This window comes from Vulpes vulpes, chromosome 9, assembly GCF_048418805.1.
Source record: "Vulpes vulpes isolate BD-2025 chromosome 9, VulVul3, whole genome shotgun sequence".
NCBI classification, from domain to species: Eukaryota; Metazoa; Chordata; class Mammalia; order Carnivora; family Canidae; genus Vulpes; species Vulpes vulpes.
This window is the reverse complement of record NC_132788.1, coordinates 42,274,817-42,289,979: the sequence shown is the minus strand read 5'-3', so window position 1 is coordinate 42,289,979 and position 15,163 is coordinate 42,274,817. Positions and strand designations below refer to the sequence as shown.

At 44.5% G+C, this 15,163-nt stretch overlaps 1 protein-coding gene across 10 annotated transcripts in view; it reads left to right on the top strand.

The window, feature by feature from the left end:
* The window catches only part of SLC7A1 (solute carrier family 7 member 1), a 79,856-nt gene that overhangs the window by 58,051 nt on the left and 6,642 nt on the right, over positions 1-15,163 (top strand). For all 10 annotated transcript variants that reach the window (XM_072719908.1, XM_072719910.1, XM_072719907.1 and 7 more), the window contains 8 exons: positions 1,235-1,409; positions 7,698-7,819; positions 8,458-8,680; positions 9,455-9,594; positions 12,028-12,130; positions 13,685-13,902; positions 14,169-14,335; positions 14,831-14,939. In XM_072719908.1, the coding sequence (XP_072576009.1) occupies positions 1,235-1,409; positions 7,698-7,819; positions 8,458-8,680; positions 9,455-9,594; positions 12,028-12,130; positions 13,685-13,902; positions 14,169-14,335; positions 14,831-14,939 (1,257 nt within the window). The remainder of the gene's footprint in view (positions 1-1,234; positions 1,410-7,697; positions 7,820-8,457; positions 8,681-9,454; positions 9,595-12,027; positions 12,131-13,684; positions 13,903-14,168; positions 14,336-14,830; positions 14,940-15,163) is intronic.

The following is a 15,163-nucleotide window of genomic DNA, read 5'->3' as shown; positions in this document are numbered from 1 at the left end:
GTTGTGTGTTTTGTTCCATGTGGCACTTACTGTATAAGCATTAAGCTGAACACAGATAAATTCCCCTTTGAGATTAGAAGATCTTGGATGGGTTTTAAAAACAACATGCCTTATTTTCCGCACCGTAATTGAAATCATCTAGCACAGGCCAGTCTCAGCAGTATTTCTGGTCCAGTTGGCAGGAACGTGTATCAGAAATGAAGTTTGCACCAGTGAGATTTTCATAAACATGAGAGGGAGGGATGCCAGAGAGAAACCCGAGCACAGCATGATGAGGTGATCCCTGTGATAAATTGCTCAATTCCCTTCTTGTGCCTTCATTTCAGAATTGACTCTATTGTGAAATGCATTTTTTTTAATTTTATTTTGAGTGTATGAAAGGTGTACCTGGCAGGGCAGCAGTCTTAAGTCATAAGTGGTAATCTACCTGTCACCTGGAGTCCAAGCCTCTTTTCCTCCCCAGCCTGGGGTTTGGCCACAGATGTCTCCAAATGGCATGTTTATCCCATTGTGGTCATGTGGTTAAGCCTCAGTGACAGTGTTGTCATGTGGCTTCCATGTGTTTTTATCACTTGGGTCTTTTTGATTTTTTTCATGTGAGTTTATGATCTATAACTAGTCTAACTTAGACATTGTTTTAAGTGCGCCAAGTCCGAGATGAACCACACGGTTCGTGGTTCTTCCATAATCACAGGAAGTTGTTGTTGCTAATACCATAAACATTGCAGAGCGAATCTGAATAATTTTCTCATCTGAAAAACCCTCATTCTGTCAAGAAACTGAGTAAAATGTCTCCTTTTTGGAGAAAAAAATTCCTGCCTCCTCAGAGGAGTCCAGGAAAGTATGTTAATGAGGAGGAGAGGGTGCTAGGAGGGGCCTCCTCTCTATCCTTGGGAGGGGCTTGCCCTCCGGGTGGTTGGCAGTGGTATCCCCCATCTCTGCTGTCCTTTGGTGCCCCCTGGGTGGCACCCTGAACTCCAGAGGGACCTGCAAGGCCAACATAGGTAGCTTTGTGAACTACCGCCTGAACTTCAGTTATTTTGATCCGGGCTAGAAAGAGTATTAATTCAGTCCCATTCCCAGAGGCTCACAGAAATCTTAGGAGGTTTGGTGCCACTTGGATTCTTCCTAAGTCACCCTCTCCTGGGATCCCTGTCCCTGTCCCAAGAAGGACTTACCTGGCACAAAGTTCACAGTCTCAGGCAAAAATTTTCCTGTTTGTGTGCTTTTTCAGGACTTTTAACTCTCGGTGTGAAAGAGTCGGCCATGGTCAACAAAATATTTACTTGTGTCAATGTTCTGGTCTTGGGCTTCATTATGGTGTCAGGATTTGTGAAAGGATCAATTAAAAACTGGCAACTCACAGAGGAGGATTTCCAGAACTCATCCAGTAATCTCTGCTTGAACAAGTGAGTTGTTTTTTCTTCCTCTTGGTATATAACAGCTGATGCGTATTTGATACTTAATAACATACACCTGTATTGGGGGCCTGTAATTGGCCAGAATAGTACGTGCCTTTTTAAAAAATAAAATTTGAATTTGAATTCTTTTGTAGTAACATAGGTGAGGGTGGTGAGGGTGTTTTTTTGGTTTGAAATTTGTGTTAAGTTTAATTTCCCTGAACTCAACAGAACATTGTATGATAAAGGAAGATATTCAGGAAAACAGAATCTTCATTCTAATTCCAAAACTGTATGTAGTTGAAGATCATTGTCAGACTCACTAATCTGTTTTTCCTCATAATTGTTTCATGACCCACCTCTGAATTTTATATTCAGAAAAGATTTTCTCTGCAAAACTGTGGTGATATCACTTGATTTTGAAATGCCTTCCTATTAGTAACATAGAGGGAAGAAGAAATACATGGAACTTTTATCACAGGCTTTTATTAAAGGTTTTCACAATTAGTGAAGTATCAGAATGTGATTGTAATAGTTTCTTTCTCCTACCTTCGACTTGGGGTACATTAGCCCTGAAAACCAGCAGCCCAATTTCCCTTATGTTCTCTGACTCAAGACTCTTGGAATTGGAGGTAAGTAACAGGCCAGCCCTTGGACCTGTGCTGTTTTAGGACCTCCAGTGAAGCCTCATCAACAAGCTGAGATTATCTAGGAAACAAGAGCCAAACAATTAAAATGTATCTTTTTGATCTTTTGTAATTTTTCAGGGGAATCTTAGGGTCTTAGGATGGAGAAGGGGGAGTGAGATTTTTGTCTATGGTTCTATTTTGATTATGACCAAAGATAAAACAGCTCTGATAAGGAGACGCTCCTGAAATGCAGTGATTTTAAAATGATGTCTTGACATGAGCAGACCAGGTTGACTGGCCAGCATGGCTGCACACACACAGGCTTTTAGGGACCCTGACCGTCCACCTGGTTGCTCCATCCTGCCCTAAGATGGTGTCCTCTTCTGCATGGTCAGAGCTGGGCTGTGGGCGTGGGCAAGATCCAGCCCTCCTGGAGAGGAAAAGAGGGTATGGAAAAGAGTGTGCCCAGTCCTTTCAAGGGCAGATCCAGAAGATGCCTTTCCCTTCTGCCAACATCCCACTGGTGAGAATCCAGTAGGTGGCCATATCTAGCTGCAAGGGAGACTGAGAAACAAGGTCCCACACTGGGGATCCCACTGGTCGCACGTGAACTTGGTCATTGGGCAGGCATTGATGTGTGACTAGTTCACTACTAGAACACAAGCAGGAAACTGTTGAATGCATGAAATATTATGTGGTTAACAGTTCAAATAAAAAGAGCCTGCCTTTTGGAGACTAAACTATTACAGGGAAATGAGGGCTTTTAATTTTTTTTTAAGTAAACTCTATGCCCAATAGAGTGGGGCTTGAACTCATGACCCCAAGATCAAGAGTTGCATGCTCTACTGACTGAGCCAGCCAGGTGCCCCTGAGAAAAGAAGATTTTTAGTGTAGCATTCCTAAGCATTCCTGGGTCATATTTATGCCAAATTTATTGATGCTCATTATCTCAGGGTAGAGTAAAGCCAGTTCAAAATAAGCTTGGAAATAACATTAGATTTTGAAAACCTGGGGTGACTGTCTTGCTGGTGGCTGTTTATAGATCAGGAATTAAATATAAATGGCACGTCTTGTTTCTTAGTTGTCTATCAAGATTGAATTTTATTGTTTTTATGAAGATACTGTTTATGTTAGCCAATGGTATTTACTGTCATTGGTTGTCCTCATACTTTGTGTCCTGGTCAGATGAAATGTACTGCCCTCAGCCCCAGGAGCACTGCCTCCGAGGTAGAATGCTGCAAGTCTGGAGCATAGCTTGCTCTTTCGTTTTATTAAAGCCTATAAACTGCTTTCTCTCGTTTTTTTTTTTTAACCCCTCAGCCATAGATTTGTGTTTCCAACCATGGCCATGTAGTGTTGCATGAAATTGCTTGTCTCTCTGAAATAATAGAGTATTTCCCAACCAAACCACACAGCATGGAGGAGCTTCAGCCTGCATGGCTTTGGTGGCGGTTCTGAGCACTTTGGATTGTGATTTTATGATACTCTCTCCAAGACTGGCTGTAAACACCTCCGTGAACCTGTGACTGAGTCGGTATCTTGGTCTGGAATAGAAATGTTATCTGACAGTTTGGGTGGTTCCCTCTGGCCTTCAACTTATGCTACCTCTGGCTTTCTTATCCAGAGTCCTGTGGATTTGTAATAGATGTAGGTGAGTGTAGAGCTACAGCACTACATGGAAACCTGCTGAGAAGGTTGTGTCAGGTAGTTTCTTGTCAGGTAGGGTGGAAACCCAAAAATAACACTGGCTTCCACAAGTTAAAAGTTTAGTCCTCTTAAGTCAGCATCTCTAGGTGGTGGGTCCAGCATATTGCTTTGGTGGACGAGGAATCCAGTTCTTCCATCTAATGGCTTTGTCCATGGCCCACATTCCCAAGGTTACCCCAAGGTCCAAGATGGCTCCCACCAGCAGGAAGGAAATGAGAAAAGTAGAAGAGTACCTTCCCACTCCACTAAATTCCCCTGATGTTTCTCAGGAGATGTATATACCATTTCTGCTGAAGTCAGGTGACTATCCCTCATAGCTAGAGAGTCTGAGAAACATACCATCTTTATTCCTAGTGTTCCTATGTCTAGCTAAAATAATTATATTTTCTTCCTGTGTAGAAGAAGGGGGTATGGCTTTTGGGGACAACCTGCAGTTTATGTCAGGGTGGCAGATGGAAGTTAGCAAGAGCAGAGTCTTGGTGAAGGATGCTCTCCACTGATGCAGTTGGAGGAGACCATACGGAGGGGAGAGGACCCCCCTCACCACCATGGAAGTTTCTGTCACGTCCTCAGCCCAGGCTCGGGGATGTTTATGAACACGTGACAGATTTTCCTTCTTCCTCTGCCAGTTATCCTCTCTGCTAGCTCCTGGGTAACTGGCTGAGGGGCATGCAGAAGAGCTGGTCAACCCCAGCTCTGGTGAAGGGGCACTGAGCTAGGATCTGCTTCAGCCCTCCCTGTCACCAGGTGACATTAGCCAGGTGGTGGCCATGGCAGTCCCTTGAACCTACTTCCTCATTTCTTTGTGTGTCAGCTGCTAGATGCCAAGTGGGCACCACGTGCAATAGCAAATCAATCACTGATTTATATACAGAGCCTCTACAAAATCTTTTTTTTTTCTTTTTCTTTTTTTTTTTTTTTAACAAAATCTTTCTGTTTTGGTTTGAGGCCACATAGAACAGGTTTGATAGTGAGGCCCTGCCACTGAGAGCAGAATGCCTAAACTCTTCTTCAATGTTGAATTTAATTTTTTGAGTAGATAATGTTTTCTCATGGTTCCCATGTCATAATGTCATAAGAAGGTATATAGTGAGAATTTGTTCCCATTCCTTTCTTCATCTACCTCATTCTCCGCCCACTCCCCCGACCATGGGTAATCATTTTTACTGTTTTGTGTGTGTGTAAGCTTCCAGGTTTTATTTGTCTAAATACAAGCAGTTACAAGGATGTAGTTCTGTTTGTTTTGTGTATTATGTATATAACTTATATACATAACTTAAGTGTATAGTTTCTCTCTTAGTACATAAAAAAAGGTAACATTCTCTCTCCACTTTTCTGCACCTTGCATGTTTCCCCTACTATCATATTCTGTTAAGGCTTTTCATGCCGGGACCTTGTCCTTTGTTGTGACGTGTGGTGTCTGGGCATCCATGTCACGATGGTGACCCAGCTGGAGGAGTACATACAGTTAGAATCACAGTCTGCTGACTCCCCTTCCATCTGATTCCTTCCCCTGAGGAGCAAGGGAGAATGGCTTTGTTTTGCTTTGCTAACTCTCTGTAGCTCCATGCTTTTCTTTATGCTCCTGCTTCACCTGGCAATGTGATGGATGCATGTTCCAGCCCTCATCCTCTTCTACAAGGCCTGTCTCTTCCTGGGGTTTGTTTGTTTGTTTGTTTATTTTAAGATTTTATTTATTTATTCATAGAGACACACACAGAGAGAGAAGCAGAGACACAGGCAGAGGGAGAAGCAGGTGCCATGCAGAGAGCCTGACTTGGGACTCAATCCAGGGTCTCCAGGATCACGCCCTGGGCTGCAGTCGGCGCTAAACTGCTGCACCATCGGGGCTGCCCATCTTCCTGGGGTTTAATGTATATAATGTTGTACACTTTCCTCTGCCCTTCAAATGGAATTCTCAAAAACTTTCTGGGTGCCTCTGCCTCATGGTTGTTTAAAGCAAGCCTGTTAGTCGTGATGCTTGTTTATTTTTCCACACAGCTATTCCATAGCCCTTGAGGCTAGAGGGCTTGTGGAGGCAGGTGGGTATCTAGAGGCCTTCCACACCTGTCTGTCTGTCCTGCCAGTGATGGGGACCCAGGCCCCTCATGTTCTAGTTGTGTTCAGAAGTTGAAAGGGTTGCCAGGAGCCCCTCAGAAGGCATCTTGCTTGAGTCTCCTGCTTTCATCTTCTCATCCCACTGTCTTGAGCTATTCGGCTGTCAACTATTTTGTTTCAGACTTTGGCCTAAAACTTTTCATAATAGGAGTCGGCTCACCAGGACAGTCTGTGTTCTTGGTGATTTATGGATGCGGTGGGCGCGTCCTGTGTCTTGCTGACTCACTTGTTCTGGGCTGCCATTTTTGTCTTTGGGTGGTGAGTTTATTTTAGTCATACCATTAAATCAACAAACTTCCCTTTGAGTCTGGCAATAATTTTTCCTACATCTATCACTTGCCTGTTTCTTGGGGCTTCCCCCACGTTGCTACATACTGAACCACAGTGAGTCCCAGATTGAGAACCTCCTTCACGATCTGATTTCCAGATTCTGGAACCAAGGATCCTCTAGAAATCAGTGCAAGGCTCAATCCCCATTACAAAATAATTAGGTCCAAAGTGGCCATCTATTGATAAATCCCTCTGAAAGCAAATTTGGCCAATGAGTTGCTAACCCAATTAACATCTCTTTATAGGACTAGAATACCCTATTTGGCTCTTCTTATGTTAGGAAGTCAAGTGGTCTGGGGCAGGTTGCCCCGCAGAGCTGGGCAGTTGTCAGCGTGCTGAGTTAGGAAGGGTGATGGGGAGGTGGTGACTGTCCTCTGGAAACTGTACAGGAAGCCTGCAGCCTGGCAGCCAGCAAAAGTCATGGCTGGTGAGGGAGGAACCAAACTGTCCTTCTTGGACTGGTAGCTCAGCTGTTTTTTATGTGGTAGTAGAGGACCAGGGTGTCTGTGGCGTAGAATCACTTGTGACAGTGGCCATCTAGGGTGTGAGTGGTGGCTGGCCCCCAGGCCCTGTGCAGCTATTCTAGGCCTGGCCACACTGTTCAGAGTCACAGGTTCCACTTCGTTGGACCTATTTTCTGAACCTTAAAGGATTTCTGGGGTTGACAACATGTGTTCGGCTGTGTATTCATTACTTCAGCAAATATGTACTGAGCCCCACCCATGTGCCCAAGCCATGCTGGGCATTGGTCCCCACCCATGTAGGCATCCCTGTTTATCATGTGCCTGTGAGTGCTAAGGAAATGCTTTTGTTGACTAGAGCAGTTTGCTTTCTTCAACCTCAGTATCTCTGGAAATGCTTATTTTGGGACTTGAGTTACTGGTAAATATAGGAGATTTTTGCATTATGTTCCTGGGGTGGGGGCCATGCACCCAGTTGGCAGCTCTCAGTTCTAAAGTATATGTTCTGGAGTGCCTGGGTGGTTTAGTCAGTTAAGCATCTGCCTTCAGCTCAGGTCATGGTCTCAGGGTCCTGGGATCGAGTCCCACATCGGGATTCCTGCTCAGTTGGGAGTCTCCTGCTCCCTTTCCTTCTGCCTGCTGTTGTGCCAACACCCCCCCCCCCCCGCCCTCTTATGCCGAATAAATAAATATAATCTTAAAAAAAAAAAAGTATATGTACTTTGTTTGAAGGTCCTGGGGGAAAGGCCTCACTTGTTGGTTTCTTCCCCCTTTCCTGTTGGACACTCCATCTCACATACCCTCTCCCTTCCCCCAAAGCCAATATTCAGGGGTGCTTCTGGAAAGGGCTCAGTGAGTGCCCTTGTGGTTCTGGGCCATGCAAAGCAGGGGAGCCTGTGCCCCCGGGGTCTGGTGACAGCTGCCTCAGGAATCATTTACAAGGGGTCTGGAGCACCCCAGGCTGGGAGTGGGGTAGGGGGCATGACCGTTCGGAGTGGCTTCTCTTCAGGACTGTGAAGTGGGTATTATGATCTTTGGCTCTTTTTTCCTAGTGACACAAAACAAGGGATATTTGGTGTTGGTGGATTCATGCCTTTTGGATTCTCCGGCGTCCTGTCAGGGGCAGCAACCTGCTTCTATGCCTTCGTGGGCTTTGATTGCATCGCCACCACAGGTATGGCGCCTGCCCACCGTCTGGGGCCCAGCCTGTAGGTCCTCCTCTCCCATCAGACAGGCTGGGCTAATTTTACCCATGGGTTGCTGTTTCCTTCCTGTGGGCATGTGCCGGCTGCCGCTCTTTCACACATGAGTAACGTGTAGATTTGTAGCTTCCTGCTGATCTTCCCCCCCCACCCCCCGCCCTTTTATCACTTCCCCAAGTGGCAGTGCCTGACAGGAAAGTCTGCATCATGAATGTGACTAACTATTGTGCTGCTAGGACGGCGTAATGATAGCGTGGCTACAGCCCGATTTCATATCTGCATCATCTGGGAGAAATGAAGCCATTAAAAATATTGTTATCCGAGTGACTGAATAGGCTGGGCTCTGTCGGGCCTCCTGAATTTTCTCTGCCAAAGGAAATAAGTCTTTTCCTTGGCTGAACCAGGGAATAAAGGCGGAAAACACCATCCCTGGGCTTTATGAGTCTTCTGGTCTGTGTTAGGAGGGCCACCTGTGATTCCCAGAAGCCCAGAAGATCCTGGTTCCCATAGGGCTGAGCACTGCGGGGGAGTCATTTAAGGGTGGCACAGGCATCTTCTGGATGCCCCTCACTGTATTGCCCTCCTGGGCCTGACCCCTTGCTGCTTCTAGGTGAAGAAGTCAAGAACCCTCAGAAGGCGATCCCTGTGGGGATTGTTGCATCTCTCCTGATCTGCTTCATTGCTTACTTTGGAGTGTCTGCTGCCCTCACACTCATGATGCCATACTTCTGCCTGGACAAGGACAGCCCCCTGCCTGATGCCTTCAAGCACGTGGGCTGGGAAGGTGCCAAGTATGCAGTGGCCGTCGGCTCCCTCTGTGCTCTTTCTACCAGGTGAGGCCTCTGAAGCTCTTGGGAAGGGAAACTCTCTCTTCCCAATCTCACTCTTCCCTTGAAATCAAACCAGCCACGAATCCTGGTGATATGGCTTCTCCTCTTGTTGTTTGCAACCATCCCACGAGTTGTTATTAATACTTTCATCCTGAAGACTCTGAGGCCCACTTTCGGACATCATCTTTTCAGCATGGGTCTAGCGTGCTATCCCCAACTTTGGCCCCTGGACCAGGCCACCTCTTGGAACACTGTCTCTTGGCTCTTAGTTTGGCCCAAGAAAGTAAATGTCTTTTAATTTGTAGACATTAATGTTTAAAAGACATTAAATGTCTTTTAAAAACATTTTGCCCCCAATGTTTGGTGTTAGCCTGTACGTACAGGAAATATTTGTTGAAGATTGATTTACCACAAGAAATCCTCATGAGCACAGTGATGCCTTTATTTTCTGTTTGATTCACCTAGAAGTTTGTGGGAATAAATACAAGATTTCCTTTTCATAAAAGTGATGACTAGATCCCATACATGTTTATGTTATGTTAGGCCATTCTTTCAGTGAATACATAACAGTAAGTGCTTTTTCCTGGGTTGATGCATTGAATTTTTTCTTTCAGCCATGGGCTTCACCTAGTTGGGAGGACAGCAGTTCTCGGTGATAAGTTCAGGGCTCCCTCTTGGTGATCTGCATTACAGGGTATCAATAATGGTCGCATTATAGTGCCCTTCTTCCTGATGAGCTAGTGTTACAGATGCGTTTTGCCTTTTCCTCCCATATAGTCTTTTAGGTTCCATGTTTCCCATGCCTCGAGTTATCTATGCCATGGCTGAAGACGGACTGCTATTTAAATTTTTGGCCAAAATCAACGATAGGACCAAAACGCCAATAATCGCCACGTTGACCTCAGGTGCCATTGCTGGTAAGAACTGCAACTAATCCCATATAACCAGAATCTTAACAGTTGAGCTACTAGTCCCTAGGGAAATAGCTTGAATTATGTTGGTCTGTGAGAAGTTGGAACTGGTCTTTTTAACATTTGGTTTTTGCCCTTGAAACCTGGGTTTCCTGCAAGATAGCTGCCCTTTTGACTAAAGGCAGAGACCAGTTTTATAGAGGATGTGATAGCATTCTCAAACACTTTTGAATCCTTTTATTATGATTACCCTCTCATTGGACAGAGCTTGGAACACACACTATCCTTTCAGAGCCATTTGTATTTACCCTTTTCTGAATGTTTCTGAGTAGACTTTGGCAGGATGACCTCTTCTTGCATGGCACCAGCCAAGAGACTTTTTGTTCATACTGGAAATTCGTTGTCCATGTCTTTTAGCCCATGGATTCTCAGGGGAGTGAGAATCCCTTAGGATTGACGTTTTATGAAATGTGCTATCTATTCTCCAGGAGATGTTGGGGGTGTTGCTAGGGTGTCAATTGCTGTAAGTTTGTAAGTAGTGACAGGCTCAGAGGAGGTTTATCTTATCAAATATCCAGTTCCTCACCAAGAGGATGGTTTTGAAATTAGTGCCCAAAGAATCCTTGGAGCCATGTGATATTCTCAGGGCCCCTAATTAAGAAAAGGGGACCGTCAAAGGAAACTTACATGCCTAATGTACTGTTACTGGTTTTTTGTATTTTCTCCTTTAATAATTGCCCCTCTTAGCTCTCAAGAGACAGGCATTATTCATCACATTGTACAGAGAGATGAAGTGAGGATGTACACCCACATCCAGGGGATCTGGTTCTTGGTTCCCAGTTTGTTTTTATGCCAAGTGACTGGCTTCTTTCGGGTTGTGAGTAGTACTGTGGATCTTAGTGTATTAGGACACATGATACCAATTCAGCCTGTACCACAGGGACTACTCAGATAGCCCCAGAAAGACATTTGATCATCTTAAATGAATTATTGTTCATGGTGTTTATGCCCTTAGTAAAGTGTGCTTAGTTTTGTGAATTAATGTTATATTAAAGACTGGCCATTAATTTCCTTCCTGTGTTGATCAGGAGAGATCAAACTATATTCTTTAAAGTGACTATAAAGTACAAGCATTCACCAAACCAGGGATTTTACTCTTTCTTTTCATTTGGCAGGACTAGTAAATAAGTATTCGGTTTTCTAAAATCTCCCCACATGCAAAGAGTTTGGCCTAAGTTTCTGTGTGAGTGGGAACATAGGCATCTGTGGCATGCACAGTTGGATACTATTCTAATTATCTAGAAGGCCCAGTATTGCTCTTTAATCCTGTGATTTATCCTTAATTTAAATTTGTTTTGGTTGAAGTAATCTATAGGGGCTTGAGAAATATTTGTGGAAAAGTAATGGTTTTATGTTTATGTTTTAACTTATGTTGATTGCATGTGATTTGAAAATATCCCAAAGTAGATCTATCCAAGTAATTTTTTAAATGGGAAATTTAACACGTATACCATATAAATAGAATGTATACTCAGAAAAATTACAGAGATTTTTCAAATAAGCATGAATGTTGTATATTTTTTTTAAGTGGGGTCATGGTAAAGGTACTGATTTGTTTGGAAATAACCCTGCTTTCCAGGCTCAGCTGCCTGGGTTAGGAGCCCCTGTGAGTCCTCCCAGAGCACTAGACTTGACCTGCTCATCACTGTTGCCTACTGATGCCTGTCTTGGATGATACACTCAGGGAAGCCAGAGACTCTCTGGTCTGCCCTTTTTGATGATGTACATTTTTGATGGTATACACTTACTGGCATACTCTCAATGAGTGCTAGGTAGATGATGAATGAGTGGGTAGATGATGGATAGATGGATGGATGGATGGATGGATGGATGGTTGGATGGCCAAATAGATGGATAGATCATGGGTGATGGATGGACAGAGGATTGCTGGATGGATGATGGGTGACTGGTGTGTGGGTAGATGGATAGATACACATAACTGTCTGTGAGTTTGCATAATATAGAGAAAGACATTGCACTCAGAGCCACAAGAACCTAATTGAGATCCTGACTTTTCCACTTCCTAGCTGTGTGACTTTAGATAAGCCTTCCAACATGTCTGACTTTAGTTTCTCCATCTGTAGTTTAGCAGTAGCTTGCAAAGTTGCCATGAGGATCAGTAAAGGTCATGATGATGAAAGTGCTCTCTATATAAATGTTAATCATTATTACTGTCTGCTGAGCACTGTGTATGTGATTTTATCCTGAGCTTTTCTTCCCTTTAAGCAATGTCACAGTGTGTTTCCATGGAAAGGGCTGGGGAGAGGAAGCAAGTAAAAGCAGCACCCTGTGTGCCCTGGATCATCAGTGGGAGGTGGTTCTGACTGTTAGAGTCTGTGGAGGGCCACCCATGGATCCTGATGTTTGTCTCCTCCCCAGCTGTGATGGCCTTTCTCTTTGACCTGAAAGACTTGGTGGACCTCATGTCGATTGGCACTCTTCTGGCTTACTCTCTGGTGGCCGCCTGTGTGCTGGTCTTACGGTATGTATGGCTCTTCAGGGTTCCATGATAGAAATGGAGGTGCATCCTGTTAGCCTTTTAAAAGTTCAAGTTAATGGCTTATACAGTGTAAATTTTAGTTTGTTGATAACTCCTTTGGAAACTGCTCTGGAGAGGGTGGGATTTGATGATTTGAGTGCCTAGCTAGAGAGAACATCACTGAAAAGAGTCAGGGGGCTCACCTCTCACTGTCATGTGCCGTCATTTTTCTGGTGGGATGTCAGGAGGATAGAGACAGTTCTCAGCCCAACTGTCGGGTCTGGGCCAGGGAACAGAATTTTTGAAGGCTTAAGGGAATGATTTCAGTTGGCCCAGTTCTTAGGTAGGAGGAGACTGGGAACTAGTCCTGGTGGGAACTGGGTGAATCCAAGTTGTATAAACCTTGGTGTCCTGGTGTTCTCAGCTGCCCCAACACCTCTCTCCCCAAGCATACCCCTGGGCTCCAGTTTTCCTTTGCTCTAGAAGGACAGGGCTCTGCTTCTTCACTATCAGGAAAGGCTCAAGGGGGCATTTATCATGAGAATATGGAGTCGTGGAGACTCTCAGTGGTGGTCACCTGGGAAGAGCCTCCCTATTTCTTTGCAAGTATTTATACTAACAAGGTCATTTATTCCATTTCTTATGTGCTTTAGCACCTAATTTATGTCAAACTTGGATTGAGCTCAGTAGTGGCTGTGTACAATAAGCTAAAATTTGTTTGCTAGTTTTCTGACCACTTATTCCTAAGGGCTCAACACTGGAATCTTTTCTGAGGTTCCCCTCACATTCTTATTCACCAAATGGTGTTAACATATGTGAATCAGTAAGGGAAAAAAAAAGGTTAAATATCTTTATGCTCACTCTTAGATTATATGCAAAATAATTCAGAAAGCACTGTGTTTTTCATAGCTGGTAGAAAAGATTTGAGCTCTGTTCATTTTGGGTGGGAAGATAAGGAACCTCGTTTAAAATGAATGCTTTACTTGCAGGAAGCTTATGTCTTGGAAATCATGCCACAGGCTCAGTCCTTTAGCCAGCTCTATAAAGTTTATTTATTCTAAGGCATTTTTGGAGTTTTAAAATAAATTGATCCAATTAAGTCTCACAAATATAATTTCTCAAATCTGTCCGCCTGCAGACACATTTCTCTGGCTCTCTGCACCAGACAGGATCCTAATGTTACTGCCTTCTATTTCTGTTTGTACTTCTAGCTCCCTTCAGCCATAGTTTTGTTGGAAGTGGCCTAATATCTTAAGCATCCAGAGGCCAGTGCTACTTTTCAAAGCAAGAGAAACCATCTCCGTACATTCCTCTTGGCGTTGTCTCAAATCAGAGACCCCAAGGAGGATGTTGCCCAGAAGCAGGAAGGAGAGGATTCAGGTCTCCTCTGTATCTGCTTTGCCAGAGAATGCATCATTCTGACCATTTTCTTCCCATGTTATGCCTGGTGTCCTGTACAACTTACCTCTGAAAGCTTACTAAGAACTTGAGTTAGTCGTGTCCCTTTACCCCTAATTAAAGCACATTATGATGGTTGCACAATACATTTCTTTACAGATATCAGCCAGAGCAACCTAACATGGTATACCAGATGGCTAGAACTACCGATGAGCTCGATCAAGTGGACCAGAATGAATTGGTGAGCACCAGTGATTCCCAGACAGGCTTTTTACCAGAAGCAGAACGGTATTCTTTGAAAGCCATACTCTCACCCAAAAATATGGAGCCTTCCAAATTCTCCGGGCTGATTGTGAACATTTCAACCAGCCTCATAGGTAAGAGCCCACCCTTCCCTTTTAGGTGTTTGGGATCCTGCTAGTTGTTAGCATTTCAGGGTTTCTTGTCAATGGTGGTGGAGGCAAGTCTGGAAGGAATAAGCGTCTGTCTTGCTACTGGACTGTGATGTCACTTACTCTGCCTCATGGTTGTTGATGGTTGCAGAAACAGAGCCTCCCTCTCCATTGGTTTTGGGGAGACTGAGGATATCTGTGGGGATTTGAAATAAGATTGAATTGCACCTCTCTCTCTCTCTCCTTCTTAGCAATTCTTATCATCACCTTCTGCATTTTGGCTGTGCTTGGAAAGGAGGCTCTGACAAAAGGGGAGTTGTGGGCAATCTTTGTGCTTACCATATCTGCACTTCTCTGCTCCCTGGTCACAGTCATCATCTGGAGGCAGCCTGAGAGCAAGACCAAGCTTTCATTTAAGGTGAGCAGCTCTGCCTGCAGGGACCTCCTGGTAGGTTCCTGTGGTAGGTGCCACAGATCCTGGCACTCCTGCGCCCCACATGGGGGTCACACCACATTGCCAAGCCTTGGAGGTGACTTGGGCATTTGCACTTTAGATTACACCAATAATACAGCATTTCAGTGTTGGAGATAAAGTGGAAGTCCCTCTTCTAGTCCCTTCTTTAACAGGCAAATAGCAAGGGAGGAAAATGAGAATAGAGCTCACTTTGACACTTAGTAGCTTAGAACCAAACTCTCACCTATTAGGATTTGCCTGTTGTGGGGGGTCTGGCTGTGTGTGTATATGTGGATTGGGGTGCACTCGCTTCCTCCTCCCCATATAAATAGCTCAGTGCATCTGAATTTCAGGGGTGGGATCTTCTCCTAGGTTGCTTTGCTAAATGACTCAAAAAAGTGCCATCCCCCTGCACTCCACTCCCTGCAGACTTGACACTGCCACCCACTGTCTTTGCAGGTGCCCTTCTTGCCTCTACTTCCCGTCCTGAGTATCTTTGTGAACATCTATCTCATGATGCAGCTGGACAAAGGCACGTGGGTCCGGTTTGCAGTGTGGATGCTGATAGGTATGTGAGATCACAGGTTTTACTGTGATGGCGTCTCTCACTCCACCCCCAGTCCCTGGAGCCTGTGCTGTGCTGCTTATTTTTCTTTCCTGCAGCTTGGCCGGATGCCTCTCTGGTTTCAGATTTCAAAACAAAATGAAAACACATGTAGTCAGCGGTTTCTTTTCTTTTCTTTTTTTTTTTTCTTTTATTTTTTTTTTATTTATGATAGTCACAGAGAGAGA